General features: G+C 40.4%; 1 protein-coding gene across 1 annotated transcript in view; it reads left to right on the top strand.

Moving 5' to 3' along the window:
* Window positions 1-20339, top strand: part of prkn (parkin RBR E3 ubiquitin protein ligase) — a 118982-nt gene extending 98643 nt beyond the window's left edge. Inside the window, exons 8-12 of the mRNA XM_066679305.1 lie at window positions 2520-2581; window positions 3082-3231; window positions 17413-17499; window positions 19418-19535; window positions 19996-20339. Of these exons, the coding sequence (XP_066535402.1) occupies window positions 2520-2581; window positions 3082-3231; window positions 17413-17499; window positions 19418-19535; window positions 19996-20105 (527 nt within the window). The 3' untranslated portion in view covers window positions 20106-20339. The remainder of the gene's footprint in view (window positions 1-2519; window positions 2582-3081; window positions 3232-17412; window positions 17500-19417; window positions 19536-19995) is intronic.
* The last annotated feature ends 1979 nt before the right edge of the window (window positions 20340-22318 follow it).

The following is a 22318-nucleotide window of genomic DNA, read 5'->3' on the forward strand; positions in this document are numbered from 1 at the left end:
GATGTGGAGCCCAGGAGGGGCTGTGGGTAAATTTAATTTGAGTCAACGATTTTCAGTTCGTGTGCACGTTTTATTTAATCCGAGGGAGCAATTTACAGTTCCTGCTAATGTTTTCTGTAATTAGTTGGCACTAAAGAACAAATTCACTGGGGTTAAGGCAGTTGCCTTTTGCCAAAACACCTGAAAATAGCCGCATGTAAAATGTGCATGTCCAGGTAGGTCTATAATCACCTCACATGAAGTAAAATGATGTTAGGTAGCCCATAAAGACATAATATATCAGTTCGGTTTTTTATCATAATGTGTGCGTATCCATAGGTGACTCTTTTAGACTTAAAAAAATGTCCGGGATTTTTTTTTTCTAGAGCTTACATAGAATTTTGAGAAGCGTTTCGTTCACAAACTAGTCCCGCCCTCCCCTACTCCGATTGGTTCGCTTGAGTGAGAAAAGGGCGTGGTGAAGTAGCCTATAATCTTCTGATTGGACGGTCTGACTGTAGAGCTACCGTTATTGGTCGATAACCTTCTCTGTAACCATTTAATTGGTCAGTCTGCACGTCAGTAGTCCTTGTTTACGTCAGGCAAAGTTCATGTACCTAACCTCATCTCGAGCAGCTATGCCGAAACGTAAATGTAAGTTCTCGGATGAATTAAAAAAAGAAATTCCCGTGTTTTCCCATGTGTGGCATATAAAGGTGTAAAGGACCTAAAGAGTAAAGGACCCAGAGCTCACCATCGACCCCACAGATCTGGTCACCCTAGTATCCATCAAACACACAGCAATGTCAAACCGTGTTAGCTGGGTATGAATTATGAAGTGAGTGTATGTTTTATATAATAGTATATGTTTTATACTTGTGAAAGTTACTTAGGCTCCTATCTGTGCCTCAGACTCCCTGGGCAGGGGTTATAAATGAATTAAACTGGGGCTTATATAAACAAATAAAAACAATATGTATAGTTTGAAACAAACCTAAAATAAACAAAATAATATTATTAAAAATAAAAATAATATTAAATAAATAATATAAAATATATAAATATAAAAGCAAAAGTATGAATAAATAAAGAATAATATTTGACATTTCACAGTTCATTTTTTATTTATTTTTTTGTTTAATGAAAGCAACACAATTATAACTTCTAATTAGATATTGAACCTCTAGAGGTCAGTGGTGAGTAAATTTTTGGTTTATACTAAGGTGGCTTTTTATTTATTTATTATTATTCTTTTTTTAATTGAATCATGGGCCAATGAAAACATAAGACACATTCATACAGAACAGTTCCACATAAGTTTGGGTTTGACCAGTCGGCCAGGTGCTTTAATGGTTGAATACATTCTACAAATGCCACTCACTTTTATTATTTTATATGGCAATTAATCATAACCAGAAATGTCACGACAGACCTTCTCTCAATTTTTCTGTCATTCATTTAATCATAGAAAGCACAAAAATACCTCCAACAGTCACTCCATTTCTCTCTCCCTTTGCCTCCCTCCCCTCTTTCCCTCCTCTACTCCCCCACCTCTCCCTTTCTCTCTTATTCTCTTTCTGTCATTCATTTCCTTTGAGTGGCTGTGTGTTCCATTTTCTATGTAAACTGACCTACAGTGCAATATTCCTGCTGTGCATATTTGCAGATATAATACAGACATATGAAAAAGCCATGCATCTCTGTGTGTGTACGTATACACTATCATATGTAGATTAGAGTAGTCATTAGTCGCCTATGGGGTAATTGGTCTGTCTTGTTCCTGGTAGAAGTCTTTGGTTCAAAGGAGCACATCATTACAGCGCAGCTTGTTAAAGAAGAGCAGTGGGCTGCCAAACACTCTGGGGTCATGCATGCACACACACACACATACACACTTACACTCACACATTCATCTACAGCCATTTGCCGTGCATAATCCCCAGGAGTATGTTTAAAGGGGCGGTTTCTTTGTGAGGCTGTGGAGTCTGAGGGACCTTTCTGCCTCACTGTCCCATTAAACCTCTCATCTTCTCCTTGTGGAAATGCACCGAGCCTCAAACCAAACCCCTCTGCTCGGGGCAGGGGGTGGGGGGGATGACCCTGTGGGGCTCTTGCTGAATACACAGCGGTGTGAGGAGTGCTGGACTGGCATCTTTGGTGCTGAGCCTTTCATTAGTGTAGGACTTTGATCTTTGATGTATTAAGGTTTAGAATGTGTGTCTAAAGTTTGGGTATACTGTCTTCTTGTTACTATTGCAGATGATCCACTGCATTATAGAAAACTTTTTTTTAGTTGCCATTTTTATTTGTGGTGGGCTGAGGACGAGGAAGACACAAGAGTGTATGTAAAAAAAATGTAAAAATAATAATAAAAAAGCAGACAGGTTTCAAATTAGTTTTTTTTTTTTTTTGTACAAGCTGGAGCTGTAGTAATAAAAACAAACTGCGAAAGTGACATTAACCAAGTTCTCTCTCTCTCTCTCTCTCTCTCTCTCTCTCTCTCTCTCTCTCTCTCTCTCTCTCTCTCTTCTCTCTTTCAGCTGGATGTCCTGACTCTCTCATTAAAGAGGTGCATCATTTCCGGATTCTAGGTGAAGAGCAGGTGGGTTATAGACTCAGATCATATGTACACACACACACACACACACACACACACACACACACACATCCACATGCAGACCTTCACTGTCTGACAAAGGGCTCAGGGGAAATCTAGGTTCACCCTTATTGTCAGCTTGTCCCGTCCAGCAGTGTCCTAATTGGTTCATCTGCTGTACCCCCATGCCACTCAATAAGCCTCTCCAAGAACACTTCTTTTTCACCACTCCACTGCTTCACTCCATCTCTGTCTTTCTCTCTCTCTCTCTCTCTCTCTCTCTCCCTTTAGAGAGGCCTCTCATCCTCCTTTCCCCCCTAAAGCTGCTGTTGAAAACTTTTTCTTTATCTTTGAAGTTTCTGCAGTGATTTAAGCTACGCACAAAGCGAGCGGTTGGAGGCCCGTCAAGCAGGATTCAGCTGTTATGGCTTTAGATTAACATGCTGCAGCAAATAGCTGGATCTGTCCCGTTTTAATGCTGTCTTAGTTCCTTCTCTCTTTTTCAGTATGAGCGCTATCAACGTTATGCTACAGAAGAGTGTCTGCTTCAGATGGGGGGAGTTCTGTGTCCAGCTCCTGGTTGTGGGGCCGGTTTGTTGCCTGGGGAGAACCACAGGAGGATTCAGTGTGAGCTAGGAAATGGCCTGGGCTGTGGGGTAAGCTTAACACACACACACACACACACACACACACACACACCAGACCTCTAGGGAGCACTGTCCGGTTGCTGCAAGTGTTTATCCACCAAAACTTCGCTTTTCATAATGTCCATCAATCAACCAGTGAATCAGTCAGTCAATCAATTAATCAGTAAATCAAACTAACAGTCTTTATTACTTTAAACATTACACATTTTAATCAAAAACACTTTTTTTATTCCATAGCTGGGTTATATTTTGCTGTTTTGAATCACATACGGTGGAAATGTCTCCAAATTGAGGAGACCACTATCTGCATTACTGAAAGTGCTACAAAACTAAACAACTCAAGTTAAACATGAGTGCCTGTGGTAATTCAAAGAGTGAATAAAAACATACAGACCAATTAAACTACAGCCACGTACAAACAAGTCTTTTTTTTCCAAACATACCATTCCATATTAAAATACGTAAAACTTCTGAATGTAAACAAAACAGAGAGAACAATGTTTCCCCACTGTCACAGACATTATTCCATTTTTTAAATGTATTATTTCATGCTTTTTTATTTTTTGGCTTTGCAGGCACTGGTATTTCCTTTCATGAAATGCACCACTCTCATTTATACTTGGAGTGTACACTGAGAAAGAGCATCATTTGCAATGTACCCAATGAATTTACATAAACTACAAGAGCAAAGTATTGAAAAAGACAGAAACAACTCTATGACAGTTAAGTAACTTAAATGAGATTAAATGAGACTTTTAGAACAGTATGTAGTATTTCTACCTTAAAATGACAGCTTCTAAACATTGCGATGTTCCACTGAGCTCTAATAGGGAAAATAGAGCCTCTGTGGCTGCTACGCAAGGCCCTCTGGTGGTTTACTGCACTAAGCAACTTCTAAATCACTGGGCTGAGGCTTTACGGCACAAATCTCCTAGCTACAAGAAGAATCTAGCTTGTTATTCCTGATATGGATATTATATGAGAGAGAGAGAGAATGAGCAGCCGTACCAGAGTTAATACTGGACCGAATTTACACAGTAGAGCACAAGTCCCCAATTACTTTTTCTCAAGGGCCACATTTAGTCAACAGCACAAAAGCCAGGGTCAGTGTATTTCATAAATAGGTGGACTGTACAGTAGTTGTTTTGGTTATAATTATGCATGTCATTAATTAAATATGGCAACAGCAGCTACATAATCTACTTTACTCACCATTCAATGAGAGAAGTGACACAAGAGACCTGAAGTTGTGGCAGTGCAAAGACACTGATCCAGAGAGTCTGTTCCTTTCCTGGTTTTGAATAATGTTAGTTAAAGGAAAGATGACACACAGATATAGGTGGAGGGGGATACTGTAAGAAGTAGCATTGGAATCCGTCTTGTATGGCTAAACCGTGGAGCCATGTTTATCCAGAAATCAGTCACACTATTATTTTTGTGTTGGTCTTTGAACAAATCTGATTTTGACATTTCCAAGACCTCGATCTGAACAGATGCTTCATCTAAAGATGGAAGCACCCTTTTGGCCTCAGTAGTCCACTGGCCATCTGCAGAAATGGAGAACGGCTGATGCAAAAACAAGAGGATTTAACTTGAGAGGTTGAAGTTTTCCTTGAAGTTTTCAGTCAGTCTCACCAAGAAAGCTTGCATCACAGGGTCTTCTTGCATTTTGTTTTTCTCACAGTGTTGTTGCAGCTTAGGAAAGTGAAGCTGTCTCCCTTGAAGGTCTCTTTCAAACAAGGGCAGCTTTAAATGGAAAGCTTCAACTGCTTCATACATGTCTGCAACGTTATGGTTCTTTCCTTTGCAATTGCAAGACGTAATGTCGCATAAAAATGTGCACGTGCCATTTATTTGTCGTCATTCAGGAATTATAGAAAAGACAGAGCCTTTTCATTTTTCAAGTTGCCAACAAAAGAACAAATTTTATCTTGTAATTCACACACTGTCTCCAATGCTTGGCTTTTGCTCAGCCAGCGCACATCGTTATGCAGCAACAGTTCATGATGTGCTGCTGACATTCTGCTCTCAAGAGGCGATGCTGCAAACCGGAACTCTCCCGAATGTAGTTTACAAGCTTCATCACTGAATCCATTGTGGCTTTCATTTTTCCAAAGTTTGGCACACAGCACTGATTTGTGAATGATACAGTGAAATGATGTTAGAGCAGGACTAACAGCGGCTGCCTGCTTACCAGACCCTTCTGTTGTCCAACCATGGATGGGGCGTCGTCCATAACGAAAGATGTTACTTTGCTTATATCCAAACCATTGGTTTCAAAGAACTGGTTTAGTTAATTAAAAATTGCTTTGGCCGTTGTGTGCCCATGTAGGGGGAGCAAACAAAGCAGCTCTTCTCGAAAAGCTCTGCCATCAAAAAATCGCACAAACCCAGATAGCTGTTCTATGTCGGTTCTATCACAAGACAAGACATGGCAAGGGACATGAAATCAGTTTCCTTCAGATGTGAGAGCAAGGCACACAAGCAGTCCTCCGCCAAAACCTCCACTCTTCTCACTGCACTATTGTCTGATAGTGGTACTTTCTTCAACACTTCCATGTTTTCTCAAAACTTCTCCCACCATATCAATCGCACACGTCTTTATCAACTCAACATCTGTGAAAGTTTTTTTTTAGCTTTTGCTAAGTTCCACGAAACAGGAAGAGATGCTGTTGTTGTGTTTTCTTGTGCAGATGTAGTCTTGTGAATGGTAGTTACAGAATGATTGTAGGCAACAATCAAACTTGCAATCTTTTGTTTGCACTTCTCTGACTTTGCTGCGAAGTTGTTATTAAAATAGCTGTGGCATCAAAGTGCTTCTTTGCAGACGGCTATGGTTTGAGAACATAGCAAATAAGTTGGCTTAGCATTGGTATGGTCTGGTAAAATAAAACAAATTCTTCTGTCCAGACTGAATTGAACTGTCTATTTTCATTATCACCTTTTCGGTTTTTTAGCACTGGCCATGTTTTTGTACAAACAGGACTTACATATGCTGCGTTCCAGAGAGTTAGCTCATCAGTCATTTTGGGTAGTCAATAACGCAGAGATTTTGACAGCAGGCCAACAGTTTGACTTTAGCCGGCCGTATTTGGACCGTGGGCCACCTATTGGGGAACCTGAGTGAGCTGAAACAGGAGGAAACAACTTGGAGTAGTAAGTATTTGTTGCCAACGTTTCATGTGTTAGTTAGTGATTATTTTTTTGACGAAAGTGTTATAATTTGTCTTTTGAGAATTAATTTGTCTTTTGAATAATTTGTCTTTTGAGCGAGCCAGAGTTTGCGGATTAGCTCACTTTTTTGCGTTAGACATCGATTCTAGTAATAAGTAAAAATAGTTTCTGTCGCTTGCTGTGGTTATAACCGCTAGTGTACCACCAACGTTACACTTTATGGTTTTAATAACATGGTCCAGTGTGTATTATGAGCGATATATGGGTTTTATCATGTAGTCAACAATATTTTAATCGATTACACACATTCCCCTGGCTCAATTTTAGCTGAAGCCCGAGAGCCGTTCACTACTTATGTAAACATCACTCGGTGAGTGAGTGAGTGAGAGAGGTGTGTGTGTGTTTGTCTGTGACAGAGAGACAGGGAGAGAGGCACAGAGAGCCGTTTGTGTTTAAGTGAGTGAGCGAGTGAGTGAGAGGGGGAGATATGTGTGTGAGGCTTGATTTCACGACAGTACTGTAAATGTTAATTACACTCAGCAGCAGGTAGGAGGTGCTCAGGAGACGAACAACTCTTGCATTCTTACGAGCATTCTTATATTGTATTCCTTTAAATAAAGATTAATTATAAGATATACATACTGTTATGCATATGATGATGCAAATTTGAGGACACCATATGGTGATGCATCAATAAATGTACAGCAGATAATGGTGCTGCAGCAGGAGTACTGCTGATGATGATGATGCAACAGCAGGAGTACAGCTCATGATGATGCAGCAATAAGACAGTAAGAGTACAAGTCAATACACATTGTTACCAACAGGGGTTACACCATGTGATAATGCAGACTGAGCCTCCTATTGCATTGCAGTGACGATGTCAAACATGAAAGATGACATTGATGAAAGACCCATTTAAAATGTCATTTTCTTCCATCATAAGCCCAAGAAGAGTATATGGTATGTCCTTGTACGCATTTAATCAGTTATCCATAGGATTTAGCCAGGATTCTAATGCCGTCATCTTGTATAGTGTGCCCTGCAATAAACTCCTAACCTCTTTAACGCATAGATTGAAGCAGGCTTCAGGCTTACAAATGATAAGTGACAGTCAAGCTCGTCTACATTGTGCTCCAGTGCTCTGAACACCAGTCTGAATCCTTTTCTCCGGAATATTGACGTATGCCTTCAGCCCCTAATTCATCCGCTTTTAACCCAGCTATCAATCTGGCCACTAACAGTGTCTGTTTAACTCTATAGCCCCTGAACTCTGATGACCCCTCCCTTTTTAGGGGGATCTTTCCATCTTCTGTGCCCCTACCCATCACCCTTGCCCTCCGCTGCTATTTTACCCTGCTCGTCCAATCACGGCGCGATTAAGGGGTAATTACCGCACCATTTGCATGATGTTTTCTAATTAGCCAGCCGATTAAAGATTAGGGTGCAGTTCAGCAGCCATTAGTGCTGACTGATTGCATGTTTACAAACACAAACATCACCACTGCAGCGACGTAGGTGATGTGTGTGTGTGTGTATGTGTGTGTGCTTCTGTTGTTGGGGGGCTCAGCTCTCCTCTCCTGTCTTAGTCAAAGAAATCAGCAGCTCACTGGCCTGTGAGAGGGTTCAGAAAGCTCAGCTTCAGCTCTGTTCAATCTGATTCTCAAGCCTTTATCAGCGAGAGGCAGAAGAAGGTAGAGTTTACCTCAGCGTTTTTACCATATTCCACACGCTGCATTTGATTTCTGCCCTCTTTGTGTTTGTGGCAGATAAAGACCAAAAGCTGAGAGAGTGTGCTGATGGCCAGGTGAGGTCATTCTTGTCACGTTAGGAAGCTAGCTGGACCAATGGTGGAATAAATTTATTCAGCCTCTCATACTATTTTAATCTCTGTAATTACTAACTAACATGCTCAAAGGTGTTTCATTCCATCAACGATAGAATTGGTAAAGTAGAGCATGTGCTAACTGACAATATTAAAATATGTTATATATCGTCACTGTCCAAACAAAAACATGTATATCCAATTTAGGAACATTATAAGAGAAGAAAAAAAACCTTAACTTTCAGTGGAAGTCAGGGTCAAAACGTTTTGTTCCAAGTAGGTTTTGGAGCATTTTTATTGGTCCATTCCACATGACATTTTCACACAACGTGGAGGACAGCTGCTGTGTTCATATAGAAAACTATGTAGAAAACTAAAAATTCACAAAAATGGAGATACATGTTTTTTTTTTGGACAGCAACAATATCCATTTCAGCTTGATAATGAAAATATGACAACACAAAATGGCACTACCACTGTTTTCACTTTCTGGATTATTATATAAAAACATAATGACCCATCACAGACATAACATCAAACAGTTTCAGATCTTCTCAAAATAGTACTATTATAGCTGTGCGACGCCTTATTATTATTAATTTTTAATAATAACCGGACCGCCTGCTGGGCTGGCGTAGAAGAGGCATTTGCGCATGCTGACTGACTTGACTGACACATAATGTTGAAACGCGCATGCGTGAGTGGGAACTGTTAATTCAGCCGTATTTCACAGAGAGAACCTAAGGTGGCGCTGTTCTGAAAATCTATGTAGTGCTTCCTGCATTAATACGGTAGGTGGGATAGAGAACAGACCGCAAGTGGCATGAAATTATGTGTGTTACGCTGAAACACCAGAATTCTGGCATAAAATCAACATGCACATGTGCAGTTGACCTTGGTAGGATGTTTCGATGGGTAGGATAGATTTTCAGAAAAGCGCCACTTCATCATCTGTTGTTAGTTCAGCCATATTTCCCATTCCAGTTTGTGAACTAAATTTAGAACTGTTCAGCGGTGACCAGAGGTCCTCTTTTCCCTGGACAAGTGCTCTTTTTGGGACCTAGAAAATGCATGTTCAAATGTTCAAGGGGTCAGAATGTTGAAAGCTGAATTGGAACACATTCGCGCCGCTTCAGCACTGTAGGTCCACCGTCCACCGCAGTGTTTTACTGGAGCCTCGAATGTGTTGAACGTTGTTGAAGTAATATTTATCATAGTCTCTTCTTTACATTTGGAGAATGTTTCTGTGACTCAGCCTTTTGTTTTCTACTATATATTTAACAAACAAAGTTATCTTGTCTGTCCCTATAACGACACGAATACACGGACACATCTCACCGCTACTGACTTTCTGACGAGTAAATTACACCTGCACAGCTTTTTGTTTAACTTTATATGAAAACGGACAGAATCTCGGGATTATTAAAGCCAGAACATCAGAGCGAGGTGTAACTCAATATAAACAAGGAGTGAATTTGTTACAGCACTGTTTTATCAGTCAGAGCCAGTATAGATTACTTGGTTGATAAAATTTTAAGGTGCTTGGTTTTAGAAATGTTCAAAAACTTTAATGTTTTCTTGTTGCTTTCTTGTAAACGAGTTGCTTTAATGTCATCTCAACATCAGTTTTGTAGCTTTGTATGAACAGAAAATAACAGGCTTTCCATGATCATACACACACTGTCAGCAACTGACAAGATCAACTATTTTTATAGTTTATTATTTGTTATTATTGTAAACAAAGACATTGATATGAAGCACCAAAGCTCCAGATCTTCCAATGACAAGGGTATGTATTTTGATCTTTCCAGTTTCTGAAATACCAGAAACACCTCTGTGACAATGGCTATAATGCTAATGGTGTTCCGGCTAAACTAGGCTTGCCTAATTTCTCTTTGCTCTTGTTCTTTTCTGTATATTATATTTGTAGGCTGTAATAGACTCGTGGCAAATTTCAGCCACCAGAAAGGTGGTCATCTGCATTTATGATAAAGAAAATATTTTGCTTTGAATATTGTGAAGGGTTAAGTTTCTGGAACACCAATATCTGGGGAAAATTAACACCTGTAGAAGCTTATAAGCATGTAAGATCATGGGTTGAGTGCATCCTGTTGTCTCCAGACGAAATGCAGGGCTAGGAGTGAAAATCTGTGTGTGTGTGTCCGAGCTTGGCGGTCGTTTTGGTGATGGTGTGTTCGGTGAATACAGGGCTGGGTCTGGCTGCCACAGATAAAGGCTTTATTGGAGTTGGCCTTTTCCAGCTGTAATGATCTCCGGCCTTCAGCACACACACAGTGAAACACATACACACCGGTGTGTTATAATACAATGTGAGGACATACACCAAACAGCCATAACATTATGATCACCTGCTTGTTTCTATATTCACTGTCCATTCTCCTATCTCCACTGACTGTACATTAGCACTTTATGGTTCTACTGATACAGACTAGAGTTCATATGTTGCTCTGCATACTTTCTTTCCTCCCTTTCACCCGTTAATGGTCAGGACACCAACAGGACCACAACAGAGCAGGTATGATTTCTCAGCGCTACAGTGACACTGACGTGGTGGTGTGTTAGTGCTGGTATGTGTGGATCAGACACAGCTGTTCCGTCAGTCAGTCCACTTTGTAAATGTAAAGTCAGAGACAGAAGCTTACTTGTTCCTGCACAGTTTTTTGTTTTGTTGCAGCACTGATATGTCTAATCCCAGCACTGAGTTTGGTCCACCACCCAAATTATACCTGGTCTGTGGGGGTCCTGAACATTGAAGAACAGGGTGAAAGTTGTTTTTTTTAAACATTTGCAGAGCAAAAGCCTGTAACTGTAGAACTACCAAGTGAAGCGCTCCTGTATAGTCAGTAGAACTGAGAGAGTGGAGAGTTAGTGTAGAAACAACAAGGTGTTCATAATGTTATGGCTGTGTATATAGTACTGTGTGATAGATTTAGCACCCTAACCAAGTTGTGTTTAAAATACTGTTGACCTGGAGACCAACTAATAAAATGTATAGCACAGTAAGTAGTCCATCCATCCATTATCTGTAACCGCTTATCCAATTTAGGGTCGCGGGGGGTCCAGAGCCTACCTGGAATCATTGGGCGCAAGGCGGGAATACACCCTGGAGGGGGCACCAGTCCTTCACAGGGCAACACAGACACACACACATTCACACCTACGGACACTTTCGAGTCGCCAATCCACCTGCAACGTGTGTTTTTGGACTGTGGGAGGAAACCGGAGCACCCGGAGGAAACCCACGCGGACACGGGGAGAACACACCAACTCCTCACAGACAGTCACCCGGAGCTGGAATGGAACCCACAACCTCCAGGCCCCTGGAGCTGTGTGACTGCGACACTACCTGCTGCGCCACCGTGCCGCCCACAGTAAGTAGTAAACTATGAAGATATTTCTTAACATGGCGGCACGGTGACGCAGCAGGTAGTGTCACGGTCACACAGTTCCAGAGACCTTGAGGTTGTGGGTTCGAGTCCCGTTCCAGGTGACTGTGAGGAGTTTGTTGTGTTCTCCCTGTGTCTGCGTGGGTTTCCTCCAGTTGCTCCGGTTTCCTCCCACAGTCCAAAAACATAAATGGGTAGGTGGATTGACTACTCAAAAGTGTCCACAGGTGTGAGTGTGTGTCACCCTGTGAAGGACTGGCACCCCCTCCAGGGTGTGTTCCCGCCTTGAGCCCAGGGATTCCAGGTAGGCTCCAGACCCACCAAGACCCTGAATTGGATAAGAGGTTACAGATAATGAATGAATGACTGAATTTTCCAAACATTTCTTTGAAACAGGAGCCCTGGATTATTTGTAGTTAGATGCTAACGCATCTTTCATTGAATTAAATGACACATGACGACACAAAGATTCCAAATCTTTGCTGAAGGGCAGCATTAATGCAGTTACTATCTACATAAGCCTCATGATCGCAAACATAAACCTTTATAGACTACATTTGTAAGAGATCATTCCAATGTCGGTATTCATATCACATATCACATGCTGTGGTGAAATGACATCAGATTTCGTAAACCAGCCTTTAGATCTGACAGTACCTGCAGCAATAAGCCTTTGCAATCAGAAATGGTTCTACTCTTTCTGTATTTTCCTCTGGTTTTTGTACAAAGTCAAAGTCAGGATTCTTTTGTCTTGGAAATGTACAAAAACAAATAAACAAACCCCCCCCACCCTGGTGGGGAACACAATAAAAGGGTTTATATGAACTCCACATCTCTCACACACACAAATCGATACATCTCCTCCATCTGGTCTGTCTGTTGTTTTATATACTCGGTTCTGTGTGTGTGTATGTGTGTGTGAGAGAGAGTGAGAGAGAGAGAGAGAGAGAGAGAGAGATTGTGTACAGAGTCTTAGTGGTGGTGTGAATGGAGGAGGAGACTTTCTGAATATAAGCTGTTAGAGCTGGAGAATCAGTGTGTGGTCAGTGTACTGCCAGGTGGACCTGCTACTAGGTTGTGGGAAACAGAAAGTAGGCTACAGAGCAGGCGTCAACAACCTATTTTGCACAGCATGCCAATTTAAAAAAACATATCCAACACGATATTCGCAGTGTACCATGCAATGTATCAAAATCATAAAGCACACACTTTTGTCATGGATGTGACAAACCTGTTAATCAGTGTGATCCTTGTCCCTGACTTTCTGACATCTGGGGCACATACGAGGTGACTTTGATCTGATCAGAGTCCTCAGAGTGGTCTGCAGTGAGCCTGTTTTGTGAGGGACCGAGGATGGAACTTGTGAGAACTGCTCATAGAGATACAACGACCCTAAGTCTGACAGCATGGCTAATGCAATCTTCTTCAAAAGGCAGATTCCTCTGGAAAACAGACTGGGACAGTACATTTTCTTTGGCTGTTTCAAGCTCACAGAACTTCATTGTCCACAGAAATGAGGTCTGGGATACAATCGAGTTGCATTTCAAAATCATCAGTGCCCACATATTCAGATGTAATGTGGAAACTGGTCAATATCTCTACAAATGTTGGAATCTACTTCACAATTCTGACCCAAGAGCTCTCATGTACATGGAAATGCAAATGATGACTGTAACACTCTCTCAAGTGTGTGAATCTGTGAAATGCCCCGTTTTCTGCATCTCCTGCATAAACTTTACATTTGGACGTGAATGTTTTCCACGTCTCAGACAGACCCTTGTCTGTTTATCCGGAAATCGAGGTCATTCACTTGCTGGTCGCTGATGTTATTCGCCGCATCTGTGAAACTGCGCTCAACAGTTTTTGATAAAATGGCCATGTCTTTAATCCTAGTGAAGATAGTGTCATTGTTTGGTAAACTGTCACCTCAGAATACTTCCTTAATGTATCCTCCATCAGTGAAGGGCCTTGTATGTTTAGCAATCTCAGACGAAGCCTTGGCTCAATGGACTGCGTATGTATTTTATCAGTCTAAAACATAAAGTCAGCATTGTACTGATGAAGGTCTGACGACAATAATAGATCATTCACTCACATTCTCAGGAGACATGTTCTTCACAAAGGTTTGCTTGGCTTTTGTTCTCTTTAGAAAACTCACTCACACTGTAAAAAAAAACAAAACTTTTTTTTGTCATTTACCTTAACTTAACTAAAGTTTTGTGATTTCAACTGGATATTATGAGTTTCAGCCTTTCAGCTCAAGGTTTTTAATTACTCCAATGAGGAAGAAATTTGAAGGAGTGGAATTAACTTGAAATTGTGAGTTATGGTTGTGGGCAGGACTTTGGAACGTATGGAAGCCGGTTTCCGCCACATAAAACAATTTAAAAAAGGCACCAGTTGTTATTTTTCATTAATATGCAATTTGCTATCTCAATATTTTGAGATACTATCTCATTATTTTGAGATGCTAAGTCAATATATTGAGATAGTATACAATCTCAATATATTGACTTAGTATCTCAAAATAATGAGATAGCAAATTGCATATTAATGAAAAATAACAACTGGTGCCTTTTTTATATTATTATATGTGGCGGAACCAGGCTTCCAAAGGAACGCTAAGGAAGAGCTCCCAGCATGCACTGCGGACCCACCTTTTTCATTTTTGGGGTTTATTTTGGTGACTTATTTTCATTGTTGTGTGCTGTGAGTGTGGGAGTAATACAAGGGATGTTTACTGGTGTTTGTTCTTGTTAGGTCCTTCCATGCAGTGAGAACTGTGTTTTGTCCGATGCCTCACCCTCAGGGTGAGATTCCGGCTGAGTCTCTTTACACACCATGCCCAAATGCTGCCTGTCACTTGTTTGTATTCTTTGATGTTGGTTTCAGAGAGTTTTAATAAAGAGCGTTAACGACAGCTATGAAGCCAGATAGTTCTTCTTGACACACCGGTTGTCACAATAATTCAATGATAATAAAAAATAACAATCATAATTTTTACTTAAACTTTCAACATAGGGAGTTAAATTAAAACAACATGCGGTTTAAAGTCAAATCAACTTGCAGAAAGGAATTCAAAGCCAAACTTGACCTAAAGTCATCATCTGAAATAAACAGTAATTCTAATTGGGTTTAACTTGTAATTTTAAGGCAGCTTTTGAACTTTTTTTGTTGTTTGTTTGTTTTTTATATTTAGTTTTTTTTTAAAACAGTGCAGGTTGTGTGTAATTACATATTTCCACCACAGAGGTGTTCAAATCCCCAAAGACTCTAGTGCGGCTTCAAACAGGGAAACTCTTACAACAACATTAGCACTTAAACCATTAAAAAAACCTGTTAGAGTCACAGTGGTGTATTAAAGCTATCATCACTATAAACCTACAACTGAACGGAGTGACTGAGCTCTATTTCCGTACTCTCTCTGTTTTCCAGTCTGTGTTTGAGCTTTTTCTGTGAGTACGACAGTCAGTGTTGTATCAGAAAGATTCTATTATTGCCTTTGAGGTGTGTATCTGGGTCAAAGGTGCGTGTGTGGGTGGACAAGGATGACTACGGCAGAGCAGAGAGTGTGAGATGAGATCAGACAAGCTGACTCTCTCTCTAAGAGCTTTTTTACTACTTCACCCTGGTGTTCTTATTTAACACACATTAGCGGCTGGAGTCAGGCGTTATCTAATCTCCTCGCAACACACACACACACACACAGATCTGGGGGATTTTATTTTTAAAGAACGCAGGAATAGAGACACATCACAGATCCAATCAGGATCCATGACTTTGATTTCTGGGACAAGTTTTTTGTGTGTACCTGTGTATCTGTGTGTGTGTGTGTGTGTGTGTGTGTGTGTGTGTGTGTGTGTGTGTGTCTATGAGAGAGAAACAAAAATAAAGAGAGAGAGGATGTGTGTTTGTGTGTATATATGTGTATGTATGTGATAGTGAATGTGTCTGATGTAATGTCTGTGTACATTCACCTGTTTCAGTGTGTCTGTGTTTGTTTACCGTGTGTGTGTGGTGGTTGTATATGTGCATGCACAAGTGTGTGTGCAAGTGTGACTGTGTGTATGAGTGAATGTGTGGGAAATGGACTGTGTGTGTGTGTGTTCTAGCTGTAAAAGCATTTAAAAAATTGCTTCTTGCACCAAAAGGAAAAAAGGAAACTACAAAGTGCTTTTTTTCTTCCCACACTGTCAAACGATCAGATCAGCGCCTCTTCACTGTGGAGCCACAGGCGGCTGATGAAATGACTGCATAGGACGAGGAGGATGATGATGATGGCGATGATGAGGATGGCAATGATAATGATGATGAACTGCATTGTGCTTTCATTCATCTATTCAGAGTGGAGGCAGGGGTGATACTGCGAGTGAGCAAGAGAGTGTGGGAAGGAAATGACTGTCAAAGATTTTGTCACCGCACAAGCAGCAGAAAAACAAAGAGGCGTCTGATGCAGGCCCCCGAGACGAGAGCCTCTATCTGTCACCTTTGCAGGAGAAAAAAAATGCTATATATTCATAAATATATAATGAAACAAGCTGATGGAGAGAGAGAATGGGAGCTTCCCTACTTCACTCTCTCTCCCTTTGAAGAAGTGCCAGATCACTGCTGTGCTTCAAAGGTGCTGCGGAGCTAAAAATAAGAGGAGTGCTCTAATCCCTGTGTAGCAGACCTTCGCTTTACAACAGCAGGAGCGCAGCTGCGACGTGGCAAAAGGCTGCCACCTCGTGCTCGATCAGGGATACTGCGATTGATTTAGGGGGTTTTGCTAGTTTGACCCCAGCACATTAAGTCAAATAAACTCTAACTTACAGTGCACTTCATTTTCCCCCTGACTTCAGACAGCTGAAGTGGCACAGAGGTTTTCAGGGGGGAAGTCAGAGATTGAGCTGCAAAATACTGATCATATATTAATCAAGTAGCATTAGCTTTAGCTTCCAAATGGCAGGTCACAGTCAGGTAATGGGGGGACGACTTTCATGACAATTCAGTTTATTTTACTGCGTTTAAATGATTTTTGGCACTTGGACTATCTTTAACTGCTACGTCGCTGTAATGGAACACTAAGATTTGGGTTTATTCTTGGTTTATTCTGGGGCTCCCCCTTGTGTATTTCATTTTTACAGCACTGTACAGGAAGTGATGGAGAAGGTTTTCTAGCCTCCTCCAAAAGTTACTTTTTTTAAAAAAAAAAACAGCATGGTCATGTGTTTAATTCTAATAACTCTTACAATTAAATGCCACTGTGTGGAAAACCAATGCTTCTTGCAAGCTGGTGTTTGTAATACATTTGTAATCATGTTAAATCTACAAGCAAATTGTTATTTTGAACCAGTTCTATCAGTACAACTATAAAATGAAACACAACATATGAATTGATCATGTATTTTCTCCTTCTATGGTGTAATTTTTTTAGGATCTGAGGATAAACCTGTTATGACTTATTTGGGTGTGTCCTACAAAATGATTCATAGATATAATAGATGTCACATATTGTGCTATGTTTTGAAACATGGGATATAACCCATGAGTCTAAATTACTCTCAATCACTTGATGAATAATAGTGTTAGATGTACATTCTGAAGCCATAGGAATGACTACCTACCCATCCCCATTAATGAAATATCTGTGATGCTTGTGTAACAAATGCATTGCTGTCAGATAGTGCTCTGGCAAAACTAGCCTTGTTTCTCTCAAATCTGGAAAATGGTAAAAATAAGGAGAAATCTTCATAAGTGAGGGTTCACGCCTTTTGATAAATCCTTCGCTTGTTGTTGTTGCAGTTTGTATTCTGTCGAGAATGTAAGGAGGAGTACCATGACGGGGAGTGTAGACAAAGAAGAGTTCCAGCAGCAGAAGGAACCCCGCAGGTAAACCCTATATACACTTATCATTAAATCGTTAAATGTGAATGTCTAGGCTGGCAGTTACAAGTTATGGTGAAATCTGTACGGTCAGACTGTAAACACATTTGCCCGTGTAGCCACTTTGGTTGTAGTAATGACGCAGGTATGAGCACACTAAAAGAAGGAAGGTAAGAAGCCCCAATAAAAATAAATACATTCTGACTGATCAAAATGGCTCAAATCCATTCAAATCCAAAAACTCTGATTCAATTCATTTTTTTGCCTGTGGCCCAACATTCACGTTAGATGGTGAGGTCACTCATGGCACCCCACATTCCTCTCTTGTGTGTATATTCAGAGCAGCTCATGATCTCATGTGTGTGTGAACAGTGTGGGGACCTCAAAGAAAGTATCAGAATCAAAATATCTGTGATTGCTCTGAGGAACTGCGAGAACCATTTATTTTGTTTAGTATAGTAGAGAAAAACAGGTTTATTTGCCGAATGTTTGCCGAAATCCCACATCGTGGTTACAAATAGCCTACTGTCCTAGTTAATGATTGGTCACCTGTCACATTGCCATCTTCTGGTTTTGAAAAGGGCATTAAACACACACACACTGAGACGTTTTCTGTGTACACAAAATGCCTTTTTCTCACATATATTATTCACAAATGTGTCTAAATCTGTGTTAGTGAGCACTTCTCCTTTGCCGAGGTAATCCGTCCACCTCACAGGTGTGGCATATCAAGATGCTGATTAGACAGTGTGATTATTGCACAGGTTTGCCCTAAGGATGGCCACAATAAAAGGCCACTCTAAAACGTGCAGTTTACTTTTACTATATTCAGGGCAGGGGTCAAAAAGCCAGTTAGTATCTGGTGTGGCCACCATTTGCTTCACGCTGTGCAAGTCTCCTTCGCATAGAGTTGGTCAGGTTGTTGATTGTGGCCTGTGGAAAGTTGGTCCACTTCTCTTCAATGGCTATGCGACATCTGTGGCTTTGTACTGTGTGATAAAACTGCACATTTTAAAGTGCCGTTTTATTGTGGCCAGCCTAAGGCACACCTGTGCAATAACCATGCTGTCCAATCAGCATCTTGATATGCCACACCTGTGAGGTGGATGGATTACCCCGGCAAAGGAGAAGTGTTCACTCACACAGATTTGTGAAAGATATTTGAGAGAAAAAGCCCTTTTGTGTACGTAGAAAAAGTCTTTGATGTCAGCTCATGAAAAATGGGAGCAAAAACAAAAGAGCTACGTTCATGTATTTATTCAGTACACTGTACATACACACACTGTAGCTGAGGCAGCTCCCTATTGTCACAAATACATGTGAAGACGTTTGTGTCAGGAAAAGCACAATAACAGTGATAGTAGAGGACTGAAGAGAGATTTGTTACATTTTTGTCTTTGTTTATCATTACTTTTATTAATTTTATTGTGATGTTGATGTCACAACTCTTGGTTCTCATCATAAGCACCACTGTAAAACAAAACCCAATTCTTACATTTAGGATTAAGTGTGTGTTTAGTAGCATAGACCACGCCCAGAGAAGCGTTGGAGAGGCGGACGAGGTTTGGGCTTAAATGGTCAGAATGAAAAAGGGGGGAGACGGGGTGGTGGCGGGTGTGGTGTTGTTTGACACAGGGATGGAGTGAGAGTGAAGGGGTATAAATGAAGCTGTGGAGAGGTAATTGGGGTGTGGTCTAGCTACTACGTCACGTGGTGACTCCACTTATAAATGGTGACCTACAGGAGTGTTACCTGCACTGTGATTTGCTGTGAGCCACAAGTTGGCAGAACATTTTAAAATCCCCAAAAGCATATGAGCAAGCACTTACAATCTCATTATACAAGAGCTACTGACACCAACCGTAGATGATTGATTCCTCTGAGAGTCAGCTTTATTATCTCTGTGTGTTGTGTGCTGTGTCAGGGTTATGTGGTGGATGAGGAAGCTGCTTTAAGAGCTCGCTGGGAGCAGGCCTCTCAGGAGACCATAGAGGAGACCACCAGACCCTGCCCCAAGTGCAGAGTTCCTGTGGAGAAGAATGGTAAAACCATGTCTCATTCTGCCTCAATTCAAAGATTACTATTCAGCTTCACTCACATGGCTGTCAACCTCTAGAGACAATAAAACTAATTTAATAGCCTTCCCACTTTGTAAATACAATGATACACCTGTAGCACATTTATGCATTCCAATCATTCTCATCTGCAGCTGTGTGATAGATGCACCTGGTAATGTTACTGACTCCAAAACATATCATGTTTATTTTTACAAACTGTGTTCATCATTGTTCTTTGAACCAAAAGCATGCATCTCCTTAAACTATGTGAATTATATATAAAAATAAAATACAAGCAAAACAAATAACAGAGGGATGATATAACGTCTATAAATGAATTAAAGTCAGTGTGATCCATTAGAATCAGTACTATCTGCATTAAGGCTGGGTAAATTGTAAATGTGTGTGTGTTTAATATATTTTTTTTGTTGTATGCTGTTTTCAGGGGGCTGTATGCACATGGTGTGTCCTCGTGCTCTGTGTAAATTTGAGTGGTGCTGGCTCTGTGGAGTGGAGTGGAACAGAGAGTGTATGGGCAACCACTGGTTTGGATGAGACACATATGCGCATACACACACACACACACACACACATATTCTTTAGACTCAGGGTAATGGAGCTTTAGTGTGTATAACTAAACCTGACAGCATGATGGCCTCTTAATTTTATTTAAAGGTAACCAAAGCTATTTAGATCATATCAGTGCCACCACCATCTAAGTGTATTTGTGGTAACCACAACTTTGCTCAGATGGGAAGATGATTATGTAAGATGGTGTATATCCTGAATGTTGTGTATCACAATCTTATTAAAATATTTATTTCAAATGCACTGAATGCTGTTTTTCATTTTTCCGATATATTTCTCCAACATCTCAGTATTGTAAACAGAGACCCCATTCACACCTGGCATTAACAAGTGTCCTGTGTAGCCAGAATTAAGTGAAGTGTGAATAGGTTAAAATGTGTCTCAGAGAAGTATTATAATTACCTTCAGAGCTAATCTGGGATGCATCAGGCCACATCACTTCTGTAGACTGCATAGTAATATGTCCTAAAATAGCCCATCGTGTCTTAATACTGTTTATTCATTAGGCCTAGTAGAACATGGTCAAAGTGTGTAACATCCCACACTGGAATGCAAATGCCTGGTTCTTCCATCAGAAGAAATAATGCAGAAGTTATGTGCTGAATTTTTGGTTCAAATGAATGTAGTTTTGCACAAAAATCCAAGCAATATTTAATTCTAGCCAAAATGTGCATCATGTAAAAATTCGAATAAGGAAAAAAATCTCCTTCCTGCAGGCCCCTAGTAGATGGAAATCTACCAATGTATAATTTATTTATTTATTTATTTACTTATATACTAGGTTTAAATCTGTCGATAGAGGAGTCGCAGTGCGTGTACATTTATGCCGCACACAGTAAAAACGATCAGAGTCAAATCAGATCTTTCAATACTGTCAGAGCCCACTCAATGGTAAATCTATGCTATTGTTCTTTTCAGTGAGAGCAAAAGTTTATTCGGAGCATGCTTTGGATCAGAAGAAAGGGACTCAGAACTGATATTGTCACTATCCCATAAAAAAAAAAAAATCATTGTTTTCATTTTTGTTCACACATTGTGTGTGTCACTCTGTGAAGGACGCCCCCTCCAGGGTGTGTTCCTGCCTTGCGCCCAGTGATTTCAGGTAGGCTCCAGACCCACTGCGACCCTGAATCGGATAAGCGGTTGCGGACAATTAATAAATACATAATTTGAGCTCAGCAGTTGTAATACACATTGTGTGAAAATTTCCACCCTTTACCTCGTAATGTTACTTCTTTTGCAGATACATGTTTTCACCAGACAGTGCTGATATGTTAGTTTTCTTCCTGTTTTTTAGTTCAAAATGGCCACAAATATAACATAAAATCTACTAATTATCTAATTTGTTTTAGCAAGGTCATTACACTTCAATTTACAGCATCGGGGACACTATTCACACTATTAACAGAGAACAGAGGTGGAAACGGCAGAAACTGAGGCCTCTAGATTTGTGTCGTTTTTTTCCAAAACAAGACAGGGCCTACTGCTGATCTGATGATGACAGTTTTAGTGAACTTCCTGGACTTACACGGATGTCAAGAATCCCATTTTCTACATGTTATTTCTACATTTTATTCCAGTTTTGGCAAATCCTGCCTTTCTGCTTTATATAACTTACAAAATAAAATAACTTACAATTGTTTCAGCAGTAGATTAAATAAACGATCAGTTGTCTGGGCCTTTACCAGAGCTATGTTTATATGATTTTTGTGTGTGTGTGTATGTATGTATATGTAGGTTAAAAATGTAGTAGTCATTAAATCATAACGGTTAACAAGGTTATTAGACACTTGTTCTTCCTTTATATGTTCTGAAATAACAAATATCAATAGGATGTTTATCCCAGTTTGTTGCGGTATGAGCTTCTATGAGGCGTTACAGCATGTAATTTGGACTGGTGAAGTCACTGGCCTTGCCTGAATTTAGCATTTAATCAAGGCTTTTGCTGGTGTCATTTTATTCCACTCAGTCAGAGAGAACTCAGTACCTTGTGAGGGCTCAATCCTCGCACAGGAATGTGATTTATTTACAGCAGGATGGGGTATATATGTGTTACCACATATATAGCTGGGGATGATTATCTGTCTATATGCTGATTAGAGTTGTTGTAAGTCGCTCATCAGCAGATAGAGAGTCATAAACAGGCCTTAAGGCTTTTGCTTAACTTCAGGGAGATTACC

Source organism: Hoplias malabaricus, chromosome 8 (genome assembly GCF_029633855.1).
Source record: "Hoplias malabaricus isolate fHopMal1 chromosome 8, fHopMal1.hap1, whole genome shotgun sequence".
NCBI classification, from domain to species: domain Eukaryota; kingdom Metazoa; phylum Chordata; class Actinopteri; order Characiformes; family Erythrinidae; genus Hoplias; species Hoplias malabaricus.